General features: G+C 49.0%; 1 protein-coding gene and 1 long non-coding RNA gene across 8 annotated transcripts in view; one reads left to right on the top strand and one right to left on the bottom strand.

Moving 5' to 3' along the window:
* LOC144323838 (uncharacterized) overlaps window positions 1-12,107 on the bottom strand; it is a 44,369-nt gene extending 32,262 nt beyond the window's left edge. Inside the window, exon 1 of one of the 2 annotated variants that reach the window (XR_013389180.1) lies at window positions 11,510-12,107. This is a non-coding gene — a long non-coding RNA (uncharacterized LOC144323838). The remainder of the gene's footprint in view (window positions 1-11,509) is intronic. The other variant, XR_013389179.1, reaches the window with a different exon arrangement.
* ABTB3 (ankyrin repeat and BTB domain containing 3) overlaps window positions 1-16,796 on the top strand; it is a 310,072-nt gene that overhangs the window by 226,651 nt on the left and 66,625 nt on the right. For 5 of the 6 annotated variants that reach the window (XM_077914754.1, XM_077914752.1, XM_077914751.1 and 2 more), the window contains exon 4: window positions 5,754-5,906. In XM_077914754.1, the coding sequence (XP_077770880.1) occupies window positions 5,754-5,906 (153 nt within the window). Of the gene's footprint in view, window positions 1-5,483; window positions 5,633-5,753; window positions 5,907-16,796 lie in introns of those variants that run through there. The other variant, XM_077914755.1, reaches the window with a different exon arrangement.

Genomic DNA, 16,796 nt, shown 5'->3' with positions numbered 1-16,796 from the left:
CCCACAGCGGCCCCACACCCTCAGTGTCCTTTTTGGGGGGGGGGTGTATATTTTTTTATTGGAGTTCGATTTACCAACATATAGTGTAACACCCAGTGCTCATCCTGTCAAGTGCCCCCCTCAGTCACCAGTCACCCCCTCCCCTCACCCACCTCCCCTTGTTCGTTTCCCAGAGTTAGGAGTCTCTCATGTTCTGTCTCCCTCTCTGATATTTCCCACTCATTTTCTCTCCTTTCCCCTTTAATCCCTTTCACTGTTTTTTATATTCCCTGTATGAATGACCTCCTCTTCTTAGGAGGATCTCCGTCACTCTGAATTAGGGCCCAGCCTAATGGCCTCATTTTAATAGCTACATGCTGAGGTCCTGGGGATTAGGGCTTCAACTAAGCATTTTGAGGGGGTGCAGTTCAGCTGTATCAAGAGGTGTTCTCTGACCTCAGGAACGAGGCAGTTGATAGGTGTCTGAGGGGGATCCCAGAGCCCGTGAGTGCCTTCATTCTCAGCTTAAATGTTGGCTCTTCCCTCTTCAGCATATGTCCTCCTAACCTGCAGTGACCCTACCAGTCCCTTGGCTTTGTGATCCTATCAGTTTCCTGGGGGCTGCTGTGGTGAGTTTCCACAAACCTGGTGGGTTAAAACAACACACATTTGTTTGCCTACAGTTCCAGAGGTCCGTGGTCCCTAATCAGTTTCACTTGGCCAAGATCAAGGTGTCAGCAGGGCTGTTTGTTTCTGGAGGCTTCTGAGAAAAGAATCCATTTCCTTGCCTCATCCACCTTCTAGAGCTGCACTCCTTGACTCGTGCTTCCTTCCTCTAGCTCCAGAGTCAGCAACAGAGCATCTTGCTTCAGGACCACCTGTGTCACATTGCACTGGTTCCCTTTTATAAGGACTCCTGTGATTGCATTTAGGATTATCCACCTGGATAATCCAGGGTCACCCTCCCTTCTCAAGATCTTAACTGAATTACATCAGCGGAGTCTCTTTTGCCATCAACATTGACAGGTTCCAGGGAACAGGACTCAATGCTATTGAGCCCTACCACAGCAGACTCATATCCACTGCCTACCAGGACTCATGTCCTAGCCACCCCATATGCCCCGGAGGGCCCAAGTAGGAGATGATGCACAGGAAAGGCCTTGGTGAGCTGTGAAGGGGTTTTTTCTGCCTCAGGGCCTTTGCACAGTCTGTCACTGCTGCCTCGAACATCCATCTCTCTACACCCACATTCACATATGGCCAATTCCTTCACATTTTTGTGATTTTCTTACCTCCTCAGAGAGGCCTTCCCACCACTCTCCCTCAACCCTGTCTCTTCTCTATCCCAGCACCCTGAAACTGATCACAGTTTGTAATTGCTTTATTACTTGTTGGCTTATGTATTTCTTATCTGTGTCCCTGTGAGATTGTTAGTTCTGTGAGAACAAGGACCTGACAAGTCCTGTTCTCTACTCTGTCTGCAGCTCCCAGAAGGGTGCCTACAAGATGGGTGCTCCATAAAGGACTGTTGGATGAATGAGTGATGTTAACAGATAACATTTCATCACACCCAGGGCCAGATTTGCATTTTCTTCTCGAGGTACGACCTCAGGGTATGCCTGTGACTCGGTATTCCTCAGATGCAATCAGGACCTCTTTGTGGGAGGGTCTTGTTTTCTAATCTCTCCAAAGCTTTCTGTTCCCAACACTAGGACCTTCCTGTGCATCTTCCTGTCCCCAGGGCTTCTTCCTAAGCCCCCAGGAAGCTGGCTATGTCAATATACTCAAAGAACTTTAGAGGAGGAAGGAACCCAAGAGACCAGGGTCAGCCAACTATGATCCACCATCTGATTTTGTGAATAAAGTCTTCTTGGAACACAGCAAGGTTCTTTCATTTACATGTCGTCTGGGGCGACTTGCCCACTATCATGCAGAGTTGAGTAGTTGAGACGGAGACTGTACGGCCCGCAAAATCTGACATACTGACTATCCGGCCCTTTACAGAAGAGGCTTGCAAACCAAACAGACCTCTGATCCAAGCCCACCCACTTTACAGATGAAGACAGTGAGAGCCTAAACATTTTCAGACCAGAGCCAGAGGCCTACTTGAGCACTTGGCAGATTCAGGACTGAAATCCAGTTCTGCAGAATCCCAAACAATCCAGGCTTCTCCCACGGACTGTACCATCTTCCTTAGCACCCAGCCCCTCCCCAACCAAACTCCCTTCCAATTCTGGGTGGTCACCCCCTCACTAGCTTTCTCTCCACCGTTTCAGAAGGGCCCCGCCCACGTATCTTCTCCCTCTCCCACTTGAATCTGGGCCCAGCCACCTTCCTGAGCTGATTTGTTCTCTTGACTCTACAAAAAGCCCACTTAGGCTTGCCCTTCCCTTCTGGAATCTCTGGTCCCAGCCCCACAGACCTTCTGTTCAAGCACCGAGGCAAAGATTTCGACGGCCACTGTGCTGATTGAGTGGACCATGTTCCCTGCTCTGTTCACCTCAGGCCACCCATTTGGGGTTGTCAAACCCAGGTTGCTCCAAAACTCCCAGAGGAGCTTGTTTAGAATGCACATGCCCAGGCCCCACCCCAGACTTGTTGAATCCAAACTCTGGGGTTGACTTGGAGCCTTGGGAATTCACACACACACATACACACACACACACACACAGTGGTTCTGGTGTTGAGCACGGTCTGAGAGGTACTTTACAAAGCCATGGGCTTTCCAAGTATCCTCTAGGTGTTAGTCAGTGTAGACAGCTTCAGAACAAAGTCAAGAGCCAGTAGAACATTGTTCTCTTTAAAAATCCATAAGGAAAAAAAAAATAAAAATAAAAAATAAAAAAAAAATAAATAAAAATCCATAAGGAGGGGCACCTGTTTGGCTCAATCAGTTAAGTGTCTGCCTTCAGCTCAGGTCATGATCTCAGGGTCCTGGGATCTGGCTCCCTGCTCAGTGGGGAGTCCACTTCTCCCTCTCCTTCTGCCCTACCCCTGCTTGCTGACACTCTCTCACCCTCTCTCTCAAATAAAATCTTTTTAAAAAATAAAAATAAATTTAAAAGAATAAAAATACATAAGGAGAATGCAGTCTTTCTCCTGCAGCTTTCTCTACCCAATCCTTAATTCAAGGCCCTAGAATTCTTTCCCATCTCCAGTGCCTCCAAAAGAAACATCACAAATAACACTTTCTCCCCCCCTCTGAGTAGACAAGATAAGAAGGTTTTTAAATGAGTTGCTGGCAAAGAATTCATGAGCTTATAAACCACTGAGGTCAGGGTGACGAAGAGAAGGCGATGTTGAAAGGAGAACAGGTACACAGAAAATTCCAGAGGAGGCTGGAATCCTGGGGTTCAAGGTTTCTTATTCTGGTGCTCGCCAGCTGTCTCGATACAGGTGTTATTCTGAAGGCAGCACAGCCTCGTTCTCTCCTTAGCATTCCTCAGGAACTGGCGGTGTGCCCTGTGCCTCAGCCCCTCACAGAAAAGGCAGCAGCTGGGGACACCTAGGGGGGCTCAGTGGTTGAGCATTTGCCTTCTGCTCAGGTCGTGATCCTTGAGGTCCTGGGATCGAGTCCCACATCAGGCTCCCTATGGGGAGCCTGCTTCTCCCTCTTCCTATGTCTCTGCCTCTCTCTGTGTCTCTCTTAAATAAATAAAATCTTAAAAAAAAAAAAAAAAAGGCAGCAGCCAAAGGGCAGTGTGCGGAAGAGACACAGCCCCCGCCCCCAGGGACTGGGAGTTGTGGGCTGTGTTTCAGGGGGCACTGAGCAAAGGGAAGGCAGGACGAGGTTGGGGGTGCTGCCTCCGAGGAGGAGAGTTCTCCCAGAGGAGAATTCTCTGAGTGCTTGGGGCTGGTTTCTACGGTGATGGAGACATGGTGACAAAAATAAGTCCTGCTCACCTGAGACAGTAGAATCCAATTCAATTTCAAGTCAATGTGTGTTTATTGAGTGCCTGATTCAGTTTAGGTGATGGAGAGAATGAGAGAATGAGGGCGACAGCCTAAGCAGCAGGCTGACTTGGGCAGAAATTCCCTGGGAGACTGCCCCACAGGTCCACAGGGCCAGAAATTCGATTGCATTCCATTTCACCCTGCAGGAAATGGGTAAATCTTAGTCTGTCTTGTGAACAAATATTTATTTAGTGCTTCCAGCCTGCTGGGGCTGTCCTGGGGCAGTGAACCTAGCAGTCCCAGGGCCCTGCCCCGATGGAGTTTACATTCTCCTGGGACACTGGCAAGGCCAGTGGGTAAGGCCAATGGGCTGGGGACTCCCATAGGAGGGGTCCATATAGGATGGATTATCAGGAGAAAGGGTTAGGGTAAGATAGGATTTGCACTGTGATTTGAAGGTTAAGTGGGGTGTGAATTTTTAAAGGGCTGGAGGCCTTTCAGCGCAGGAATGAAAATGGCATGCTATCAAAGGTCCATGAGCAGATGGCAGCCAGGGTCAAGGTGAGGCAGGAGAGACACACATTTGCATGGCCTGGCCTCCTTCAGTTTGGGACTCTGAGCACCCTGCTTGCCTCACCCGAGCTGGGGTACTGCTGAATATAGGAAATCATTTTGGTCTACACATTGCATTTCTCAAAGTGAGTTCCTTGGTCTACTTAGATCAGTATCATAAGAGCCGCTTCTTAAAATTATATTCATGGACCTGACACAATGAGCATCTCTGGAGATAAGGTCAGGGGATTTGCATTTTAACACACACACACACACACACAATTCCCAGGCCCTCTACCCATAGATTCTTGTCTACCAGCCCCAATCTACTGAATCAAGACACACTGGGGATGGGGCCCAGGAATCTGCATTTAACAAGCCCTCCAGATAATTCTGATTCACGTGAAATTCACATGGGGGAGGTTTTAAAAACTACCAGTAAACAGCCCCATCCTAGATGAATTAAATCAGAATCCCTTCAAAGGCTCCCCCACCAACTCAGTAATCCTAATGGGAGGACAGAGTTTATAATTATCACCCAAAGAAACAGGAAATTGGCACAAATGCATTACATTACAAAGTATATAGTTCAGCCATGGGCATCATCTCAATTCTTGCAACAAGCTGTCTGTCCCCTGCTGGGGTCTCAGCGCAGGAGGAACCTGAGGCTCCCAGAGTTTCAGGGGTGTGGCATGTCCCCTGTCTCCCCCACAAAGGCAGGTTTGCTGGCTGTGACCGGGCAGCTGCCTGGCCTGGCTCGTGGGAAGACAGCCTGTCCACTTGGCTCTTTGCACCTGTCCCAGGTGCTAAAAAGCCCGTTGGCAGCAGTGTTCAGGCAGAGCTGGGGCTGGCATTGCTCTGCAAAGGGAGGTGGGAAGACAGGAAGGGAGAGTCGGGGGACTCCTTAGGGTTGGGCCCAGAATCGGAGCCCCAAGGACTTCTAACCCCAGGCATTTTGGGGGTTTTCTACTAAGGCCAGCCCCTGTGCTTGGTGCTTTAAGTGAGCCATCTCCTGTGTGCTCACATGATCTCTGAGGGAGATAACACTCGCAGGAGAGTCACATGGCATCCCTGCTTTGCAGATGAGGAAACTGAGGCCCAAAGACTCTGGAGAGCCCGCCCCGGGGTCACCGGTGGGGTCGCCGGTGGGGTCACCAGTGCGATCAGGATGCCTCCAGCGGCTCTCCCACCCCTCGGGCGCTCAGAGGCAGGGTCCCCCGGGAAAAGCGGGGGTGGGGGCGCCGGGCTGGGGCGGGGGACCTGCGAGGAGGGGGTGGGGCTGGGCCACCCCCCCCCCCACCCGCCCTAACGCTCTCGTCCCCGCGCAGGCCCTTCCTCGTGCTGCCGCCGCTGATGGAGTGGATCCGGGTGGCCGTGGCGCACGCCGGCCACCGCCGCAGCTTCTCCATGGACAGCGACGACGTCCGCCAGGCGGCCCGGCTGCTGCTGCCCGGCGTGGACTGCGAGCCGCGCCAGCTCAGGTAGGGCCGGGCCGGCCGGCGAGGGGCGCCCCCCCCCCCCCGCGGCAGGGCGTCGGGGCGGCGGGCGGCGGGGTGCAGGGAACCCGTGCTCGGGTTCTGCGGTTACCGAGAGCGGCGGCTCCTTTGGTTCGCGTTCGCGTCCCCTCCCTCCCTCCTCCCTCCTCCTTCCCTCTCCCGAGAGAGAAAGGACGGTCTCGGTCTCGGTCTTCCCGTAGCTTCCAGGGCCGCCGTGCAGGGTTCACTTGCAGGCTGGGTCAGAGCACATCTCTGCTCTCCCACATACGTGCGGATGGCGTGGCTCCCTCTTTCCTAGGTCTGTAACCCCGTCTCCCTTCCTTGGGGCCGGGAATTACCCTTGGGCCACTCTGGGGCCCCATGCACCCCGAGGAGCTCATTTTTACCCAAAGCCAAAAAAGTGCCATCACTCCCTTGGCTGAATCCAAACCTGGGTCTAAATGCAGAGGCGGGAAGCAGGGGCTGTGGGTGCCCGTGTGCGCTTTCCAGGCTCCTGCTGGCGTCCAGCTGCTCCTGGTCACCATTTTCCTTTTTTTTTTTTTTCCCAGCTTTGTTGAGATGCAATTGACATATAGCATTGTGGACATTTTGGGTGTACCGGGTGTTGATTTGATACACGTATATATTGCAAACTGACGGCCACCACAGCGTTGGCTAACACCTCTGTCCTACCACGCGGCGACTGTTTCTTTTTTGCAGGGAGAACATTTAAGACCTGCTCACGCTCTTAGGAACTTTCAAGTGTATGGGATACAGTATTAGTAGCTATAATCACCATGCTGTACATGAGATCCCCAGACCTTATTCACATTATTAGGGGAAGCTTGTATCCTGTGACCAATGTCTCCCCTTTTCCCCCACCGCCCCGCCCCTGGCAACCACCATTCTACTCCCCTTTTCTCTGAGCTCCGTTTAGATTCCACGTGTAAGTGAGAGCACACAGTATTTAGCTCTGTGTCTGATTTACTTAGTATTTAGCTCTGTGTCTGTTTCACTTAGCATAATGCCCTCGCGGTCCATCCAAGCTGTTGCAAATGGTAGGGTTTCCTCCTTTCTTGGGGCTGAATAATATTCCATTATGTATGGATATATTTTTTCACATCTTCTTTATCTATTCATCCGTTGACAGACACTCAGGTTGTTTCCGGCTCTTGGCTATTGTGACAAAGGCTGCAGTTGAATGTGGGTGTGAAATGTGTCTTTGAAATCCTGTTTTCATTTCCTTGGGATATAAACCAGAAGTGGGGTTCCCGGATCATAGGGCAGGTCTATTTTTAATTTTTTGAGGAACGTTCATACTGGTGGAATGGTGGCTGTACCAATATACTTTTCTCCACTGTCAATGCACGAGTGTTCCCTTTTCTCCACGTCCTTGCCAACGCTTATTATTTCTTAGCTTTTTGAGGAGAACCATTCTAACAGACATGAGGTGATAGCTCACTATGGTTTTGATTTGCATTTCTCAGCATGTGGAGTTTCTAAGTTTGGGGGATTTTTCTTTCGCTTAGTGTGCTCTGAGTTCCTCCAGTGTCCGTGTCCCTGGATGTAATGTTTCTGAGCTGTTTGGGTGTCTGTATCCCTGGGTGTGCGATCTTCGAATTGCTGAGAAGTCAGTGTCACAGTGTCTCTGGGCTCTTGGCAGGTTTGTGTTCACATTTTGAGCTGTCTGGCTACTTGAGGGTCTGTATTCCAGGTTTGAATCTCCCAGATATTTTGATGTGGTCTGTGCAGGATTGGAAGTCCCTAGGTTCTTCGTGGGTTCTTCATGCTAGATTCATGGTCTCAGAACTCAGAGTACAGGTTCCCTGAGCGCTGTTTAAAGGGTATCAATGTGTGAGTCCCATTGGCTGATTGGAGCCTTCGTTCCTGAGGGCCCTGAGCTGGCAGGTTTTTTCCTAGGGTGTGAGGTCTCTGGCTGTTTGGGAGTTTGTATTCTTGGTATATGGTGTGCAAGATAGTTTTGGGTTTGTGTCCAAAATACATCTGTTCACAGATCTCTGTGCCGTTTCTGTATCTATCTTCAGATTGTGAGGTTCTGGAAGTATTTGTGTAGTCTGTATCAAGTGTATCACATTCTGAACACTTGGGTATCTGTGTTCAGTGGAGTGAATCCCTTGAGCCATTCGTAGATCTCCATTTACAAGCTGTGTGGGCATCTCTGTCTAATGAGAGCTCTGAGAAGTTTGATGTCTGTGTCCAAGGCATGAATTGTCTGAGCAGTTGGAGGGTCCTCATCGCAGTTTGAGGTCTCCAAGTTGTTTGTTAAGTGTTTAATGTCCATCTGCTGTTGGGGATTTGCGCTGACAAGTGGGGTTTCCAAACTTTTTGGTGACCTGTGTTTTAAGGTATGAGTCTAAAATACATAAAGAACTCCTACAACTCAAAAACAAAACAAAACAAAACAAAAAACAATCTGATTATAAAATAGGCAGAGGATCTGAATAGACATTTCCCCAGAGAAAACATGCAGATGGCCAACAAGCACATGAAGAGATGCTCAACATTACCCATCATCAAGAAAATGTGAGTCAGAACCACAATGTGTATCACCTCACACCTGTCAGAATGACTGTTACCACAAAGACAAGAAACAACAAGTGTTGGCAAGGATGTGGAGAAAGAATGCTCATGTACTGTTGATGGGAATGCAAACTGGTTCAGCCACTATGGAAAACAGTATGGAGGTTCCTCAAAAAATTAAAAATAAAGTTACCATAGGATCCAGAAATTCCATCTAAAGAAAACAAAAACACTAATTGAAAAAGATACAAGTACCCCTATGTTTAGTGCACATTGTTTACAATAACTAAGATGTGGAAATACCCTATGTCTATTGATGAATAAATAAATAAAGATTATATATATAATATTGTATACACAATAGAATACTACTTAGCCATAAAAAACAATGAAATCTTGCCATTTACAACAACATGGATGGACCTTGAGGGTTAGTGAAATAAGTCAGACAAAGACAAATACCACATGACTTCATTTATATGTGGAATCTAAGAAAACCAAAACAACAACAAAAAAAATCCCCTCAGACTCATAGATACAAAGAGCAGATTGGTGGTGGCCAGAGGACAGAGGAATGGGGCAGGGGGGCAAAATGAGTGAAGGGGATTAAGAAGTACAGACTGCTAGTTATAAAATAAATAAGTCATGAGGATGGGGACTATATTCAATAATACTAACTTGTAAGGTGACAGATGGCAACTAGACTTATGGTGGCGACCAATTCACAATGTGTACAAGTGGAGGCCTCACACGCTAGACATACTTGAGTTACTTCAGACTCAGACCTTAAAACCCACACACTTAATACGTTCAGAGACCTCACACCTTGAATACAGAACCCCACATGCTGTAGATTCAAACTTCGAACACAGACCCTCAAAGAATTTAGAGACTTCCCACACTGAACACAGTAGAGTAGAAACACGTAGAGTCACCATCTTCAAATCCCCACTGCACGCCTGATGAGAAACTGCCCTTCCCCTGAAATTCATCGAGCCCAATCATGTGGCCAGGCTGCAGAGATTTCCACTCTTCCAGGATCTTATGGGGTCTACAAGGAAATGGAGGGCTTATAGCATACGACAGAGCCCCCCTGAACACCCAGAGGTACCCCGCAGCCCAGCAACACACAGAGGGCTGATCTAAGTCATCATAGCTGGCATTTACTGAATGCTTACCATATGCTGGGCGTGCTTTACGCAGATTGATTAATCTCTAATATTTCCCAAACCTTACAAAGTGGGTACCGTAATTATGCCCACTTTGTAGATAAGGAAACTGAGGCACAGATAGGTTAAGTAACATGCCCTCGGTCATAGGACTAGTGCGTGGTGAAGCCAGGATATGGATTCAGGTGACCCAGACCCCCAGGCCCAAGGGTTCTGACCACTGAATTGTACTATCCTCGGGTTTCTGTCTAGGCAGTTTCTACCTGCCCTGCCATCCCTCGGACCTTGTCACCTGGAATAACAGCAGGTCTTGGGGAGAGGCGAAGGAGCAGCCGTTTATTGAGCACCTACTGTGTGCTAGTTATCAATTCCAACAGGAGATTCACATTCATTACATGTCTCCTTTAATCCCTGAAGCAGCCTCCTGAGGGGAGTATCATCTCCACACTTTACAGATTAGAAAGCTGTTGTTGGGATGGTTTACAGATGGAAGTACTGGGGATGAGGTCCTCAGGGCTCATACCCTGAGGCCCAGCCTCTGCCCATAAGACTCCCCTGTCCCGTTACCTGCGAGTGGTACCTCCTGTAGGCTTTCTCCCACCACCTCGCTCATTGTCCCAAGTCTCCTGGGTGGCAGGGAAAGGAAGATGTTTCCTCAATTGTGGCTGCCCAAATATGCCTTGTTTGTCATGTTCTCAGGAGACTCCATAGCTTAAATGTTAGGAGATTGGGCTCCAGAGTCCCATTACCTAGATCAAATCCCACCACCACAGTTAATTAGCTCTGAGCAAGCTAGTTAAGCTCTCTGGACCTTGACTTCCTGGCCTGTCACATGGACATAATAAAAGCAGCCCCCCTTAGAATTTGGTGCAGGCACAGAGTGGAGCCAAGAACATGAGACTCCTGTACAGTCGTGCCTGAAGGGAAGAAAGTACTCATGACATGGTTGTTATTCGCTAGCATTGCCTCACACCTCTAGTATCCCTGAAATAACAATGGAGACTCACACCTACGTATTGCTTTATAATTCTTAAAGGCTTTTTAACATTTTCTCATGTGAACCTCAAAACAGACACTGTTGTTATCCAGGAAGAAGTGCTGTCCCATTTTATAGAGGAAGAAATCCAGGCTCAGCAAGATTAGGTAACTTTTCCAGCATCACACAGATACTAAGAGACAGGGTGAGGAGCCAGATATCAAACCTAGACACAACCAATACAACCAATTTTTCTGGGATACAACCAATTTTTCTGGTCTCCAGCCCTAGACCTAGACTCAGCCCTCTTCGAGGATGCTAACGACCCTCTTCTAAATGCTTCTTTTCCTTATCACAATTCTGGAGACTGGCCATGAGCTTCCAGGGCTCACTGTCCATCTCTGTACCCCTCATCCAGCATGTAGCTCACACTGGCATCCAGAACATGAGCCTGATGCCCTGGCAGGCCAGAACCACACGTCAAGAGCAGAGACAAAGGAAATCAGCTCCATTCATTCTCCACGCTGTTTTTTGCCCTTTATCTCTCAATTCGTGACTCATTTGTCTCCAGAATGATGATTTGTGTGTAGAAGATAGACCCATTGATTGTCCTAAGCTAAATTTTGATCAAGTTTGGAAATCATTTTCAAAGAGAAAAATAAAATACAGTATTTCATTAGCTTTCCTAAATAGTAAGTGTAAGACTCAGAAATTCCATTAACTAGGCTAAATTCAGTACATGAAGGATGCACCAATTTTTACCCCAATAAAAGAATATCTTTCAGTCTAGGCAACATACAGACACATCCCTACACGTATTTTCCAACCTCATTGCATGTAATGTGAAGCAGGTATTGCTGTCGTCAATTTGCTGGAAGGTTTTGTCCATTCAGATATCCAACAAATAGGTATTGGACACCTACCCCATGCCCGGCACTCGCAGTCTTCATAGAGTGCCGTCCCCAACAATTGTGCAAGGCAGGCTTTATTATTCCATTTTACAGATAGGAAGGCTGAGGCTCCCAGGTTGAGGCTGTGGAACTTGTCTGAGGTCACACAGCTACTGTGAGGCAGGTGAGTTCTAGAATGGAGGACTAAGCGAATGGAGGTAACAACAGTCTCCTTGTCCCTCTCCCCTCCCACCTCCCAGACAGTGATCTTCCCAGTGGCCAGGTAGGCTCCTCAATCTGAGCAAATCTGAGCTCACATCTCTCAAGAAACAGCCCGGAACGGTGCAGGTCCTTGGATGTTCTAACAAACGCAGGAATGTGGGATCTTGGTGTTGGCAGCTAGGGTGCCCGTGACTATTAGCACACATAATTACCTACCAGCTGGCCGAGGTGTCCTGGTGGGAGGCAGCCTGGATACCAGCTGGGACAGAGCAACCGAGTCAAGGATTCTCAGGTCTGACGCTAGTGCAGCCATTGATTTATCTTCACAATGACCTTGGCCAAATGCAGCCAGAGCACTTCTTTTGTCTTTATTCAGCTACAGTAAAGCCTCACCATGGTGATCAGGTTTATTCAAAAGGAACACCATTTGATGCGGCTGCAGCTTGTAAGCTGACAGGGGTGACCCGTATATTTTTCCTTAATTAAAGTATCAGCTCATCTAAACCTGGGACATTCAGCCTTTTCTTTCTTTTCTTTTTCCTCTCCTTTGGGAGGTGAGGGAGGAGGAGGGCAGTAGAAGGAAATAAAGAGCAAATGATACATCTGGGTAGGGTTTGCACATTTTCTTATTAATAATTGGTCTCAAAACATTTTAGAAATACAAAGGATAAATACGGTTTATTTCCCTGTATTTATTTGTAAGAGACAATTTTTCTGCTCCTGAGGGGGGCTGTATTAAAATAATAGCAATAAGGCATGTTCTCAAATCCTAACTTAACTGATAAATGGCACCTACCAACAGGATTTGGGGGTTGTTAGAACCGTGAGCTCACTCCAGGAGATGGTTACTCTTTTTGCAAAGTGTGTTTCTTAAATTCAAACCAGATTTTGAGCTGTTCTGGAATGGATAAGTTTGGGAATAGTATGACACAAAGGGTGTCAGGAAGGGATACCAGGGTCATTATGTGTTTATTGAGCATCTACTAAGTGCCAAACACCACTCTCAATGATCTCATCTGGGTCTGCTGCTTTATAACAGGTGACCTTGGACAAGTCACTTCACCCATCTCATGGGTTGAGATTCATTCCCTGTAAAGATGGGGATGACGACTGCTTCCAGGGGTGGGGAACCCCAGATGGGAGTCAAGGATAAATTTAAAGAATTGCACACTGTTTGATCCCCTTTCCAGGTCTCCTGGACACCTTTTGAGGTTAGCAGGCTTTGTCATTTGTCCAGTTTGGGTCAAAGTGGGTTCTAAGGTGAAGGTTGCACCTCAACAGTACCTGTCCTAAGATTTTGGCACCCCCCACCCCGCCCTATAATGACAGCTGGAAGTTTGGGTTTGTTTAGCAAACATGTATAGGATGCTGATGGTCTGCCAGGCCCTGTGGGGGACATGGGGATACCACGCCAGGGCCACCACATCTGGTGGTCACCAAGTCACCTAGGAGACAGACCTAGTGCTGCTGGAGCTTGTTGGCCTGTGTTCCCCCCAGCATCTGGGCCCTTCTAGAAGAGAATCGGCTAGGTGGAGGAATTCTGGCCCTTGGTGTCAGAAGAGATGCTCTCCATTGTCTTCCCCCTCTGCTTGGAGCCGGGCCTTGTTCTGGGCTCAGAAGAGACAGAAATTTAGGTACCAGCATTTAGGTACCACTGGGGAGATGCAGACAATAAACCATAGTAACAGATGAGCAAGATGATGTCACAGAGTCTGAGTGGGACAGAGAAAGCCGACCGGTGTGGGGTAGATAGGAACTGAGGAGGGAGGGACAGACAGTCGGTGTCCAGAGAGAACCTTGGCCTCCAAAGAGGAAAAACAGTGTGATGCTTCTGCCTTAAAGGTATACTTAGTATCATGGGCGGGAGACACTGGAAGGAAGGGGATAAGGATCTGGAGCCACGTCCACACCAGCCATTTCCCTGGGTCACTTGTACATGGACCCGTGGATCCAGACCTGGGGGCTCCCCGTTCTCTCTCTTGGAAGGTCACCTGTGGAAGCAGAGGACCTAGGCCCCGGCATGGCTCTGTGGGCCCCGGACAGCTCTCACCAGACTCTCAGAATCAGGACCCACCGTCTCTTCTTCCTTGGAGTGCCCTTGTCCTTGCCTGGCTCCAGAAAATTCCTGCAGCTCCCCATGGCCTCTCCGATGGGGCTGGCCTGAAAGTGCAGCCATGGAATGCCAGCCCCTTCCTTGCCTCCAGTGGACATGAAATCCATGCTGCAGGCCCCCTGGTAACCCGGGGAAGCCACTGCCACCCCCACACTGATGTTAGAGCATTAACGCCTCCTGGAAGACAGAAAACCAGCCTTCCCTGATCCCAGGAGAGTCACTTTGGGGCTCAGCTGTCCTCTCTAACAATGTCAGGGACAGGCCACGAAGCCTGGTCCAGGAGCTGAGCTAGCAGGGCAGTCCTGCACTCAGCGGGGTTGTACCCGGCACCTGCTGTGTGGCTGGCATACCAGGTGTGTCCCCCATCTGGGGGTTGGGGGGGGCAGGACAAAGAGGTCTCCAAGTAATTACAGAAAAATGGGGTAACTATTCTAATAGAGAGCAGTAGAGACCTACTTCAGGAGAGCTAGAAACGCAGGAGGTATCCTTTGATGTGAATGCTGAAGAAGGAACCGACTGAGCAGGTAGGGCAGGCGAAGGAGGAGAGGAAGGGAGGGGAGTCCACACAGAGGGAACCACACGTGCCTCAAGTTGGGAGCATGTGTCGGAGGAAACGTAAAGCCTTCAGACCACTGGAGCTCCAGGGCTCTGAGCACCTCCTATGGGTTAGGCCCCGGACCGGGTGGGGATACAGCCCAGGGCACAGGGCTGAGCTCCATGCGTGGGGTCCCTCAGGCTGTGCCAAAGAATTCTGACGATGTATGCAGGAGGTGCAACCATCACAGACTTTTAAGCAGGGAGACAACATCAGATTTGTATTTCATTTTTTTTTAAGATTTATTTTAGAGAGCAGGAGAGAGAACAAGCAGGGAAGGGAGGTGCAGAGGGAGAGAGAGAGAGAGTCTTGAGGTCAACTCCACGCTGAGGCCAGAGCCCGACGTGGGGCTCTAATCTCAGGACCCTGAGATCATGGCCTGAACTGAAATCAGGAGTCAGATGCCTAACCAGCTGAGCCCCTCAGGTGCCCCCAGATTTGTATTTTAGAAAGAGGGGCTTGGTGGCTGTATGGATAACCGGCCAAGGTGGCCAGGGGCTGGGGCAGATTTCCAGAAGCTGTTTCAAGAACTTAGATGAGAGCAGCTGGCAGCAGGATGGGTGCGGGGAGACACGGGGCAGATGGAAGGGGCAAGACTTGGTGACCTGTTTGGGGGTGAGGGAGCGAGGGACGTTAGGCGTGGCCCTGGAAGCAGCCGGGTGGAGAGGTGAGGGGAGTGGGGTGTTCATGTTTCCTGGGGACAGAGTTCCAGTTTGGGAAGATGTAAAAAGCTCCCAAGATGAGTGATGGTGATGATGGCACAATAGGCGGATGTGATGTACTCAATGCCATGGAACTGCAAATTTTAAAATGCTTCAAATGGTGAATCTGTACTATTTGTACCCTACCACAATGTTTTTGAATGGCCATGGCTTATTATTACCAAACGCAAAAGACCACACAGAATAGCATGTAAGGTGTCGCCTTTGTGTGACAAATGCATGTGTGTTTGCTATCCGTGTTCAGCTGTCTCTGGAAGGGTAGCTGTGCAACCACTACTACCCAGGGTGGGATCGGTACCCGAGGAAGGGGTTGGCAGCCTGGGTGCGTGGGTTTCCTGGGGCTGCTGTAGTGAAGTACTGTGGACAAGATGGCTTAAAACATCAGGCAGGCCCGCCTGGGGACTCAGTCAATTAAGTGTCTGCCTTCAGCTCAGGTCGTGATCCTGGGTCCTGGGCTCAAGCCCCTCATCAGGTTCCCTCTCCCTCTACAGCTCTCCTTGCTCATTCTCTCTCTGTAAGATAAATAAATAAAATTTTAAAAATGAGACATGTATGGTCCTACAGTTCTGGAGGCTAGAAGTCCAAAATCAAGGTGCCGATGGATCCGTGCTCCTTCCAGATCCTCTGGGGAAGGATCCTTCCTCGCCTCTTCCAGCTTCTAGAAGCCCCAGCTATTCCTTGGCTGCATGACCCCAATCCCTGCCTCCTCTTCACATGGCCTTCTTCCCTCTGTGTCTCCATCCAAATTTTCATCCTCTTAGACACCAGTCATATTGGATTAATTCAACCCATCACCTGGATTAATTCAACCCATCACCTTGGGGACAGAGATGGGAGGGAAACTCACTTCACTGTTGGATTTTGTAGTAAGTGGTACCTATTCCCTTCACCAAATTTTTACATTAAAAAGTCACTTTGGGGTTTCTGCCTCGGTAGAGTGTGTAGGTGGGGATGCTTTTGACAAACACAGGGCAAGGACAAGATAAGTAATAACAGATTCAGTTTTGAAAATGCCAAAGGCAAGTTGCCATTCCAGCTGGTTGTCCACAGAAACGGGCGAGTCCATGTAGGGCTTTTCCACCAGAGCAAGCTTGCCAGGGAGTCAGGTACTCCTCTAATAGAGAGGAAGCAAACCACAGGGGTTAGGAGTGTAGGCTTTGCAGCCTGACTACCTGAGTTCCAGTCCTGGCTTGACCACTTACTCTCTATGTGACCTTAGGCAAGTTGCTCGCCTCTCTTTGACTCAATTTCTGAATCTGCAAAATGGGAGCAATGATATGCCCACCTCATAAAGTTGTGGGAAGGATCAAATAAAATAATATATACTTATTAGCACCATGTGGCATATAAACCATGTAGTACACTTCTGTCATAGTAAATGCACATTAAATATTAGTGATTATCCTTATTCCGCCACTCTGGACCAAGAAGGTCTGCTCCTCCTTGTTGCCAAAAATGATAGCCTCAACTTCCTCTGAGAGAGAGAGGAAAGAAGTATCTTGATGAGGTGCTGGTATACCACCGAGGTATGGCTTGTAGCCCAGACTGAGGCCGGGCACCTCTCCACCCTCTTCTCACTACTGCTGAGGCTGCACCCCAGGATGCAAGAAGAGAATCAATCTGACCAACTAGCCAGAGCGGCCCCTCTTCCCACCCCAGGAACAAGCA

This window comes from Canis aureus, chromosome 11 (genome assembly GCF_053574225.1).
Source record: "Canis aureus isolate CA01 chromosome 11, VMU_Caureus_v.1.0, whole genome shotgun sequence".
Taxonomy (NCBI): Eukaryota; Metazoa; Chordata; class Mammalia; order Carnivora; family Canidae; genus Canis; species Canis aureus.
This window is presented reverse-complemented; position numbering and strand designations above follow the sequence as displayed.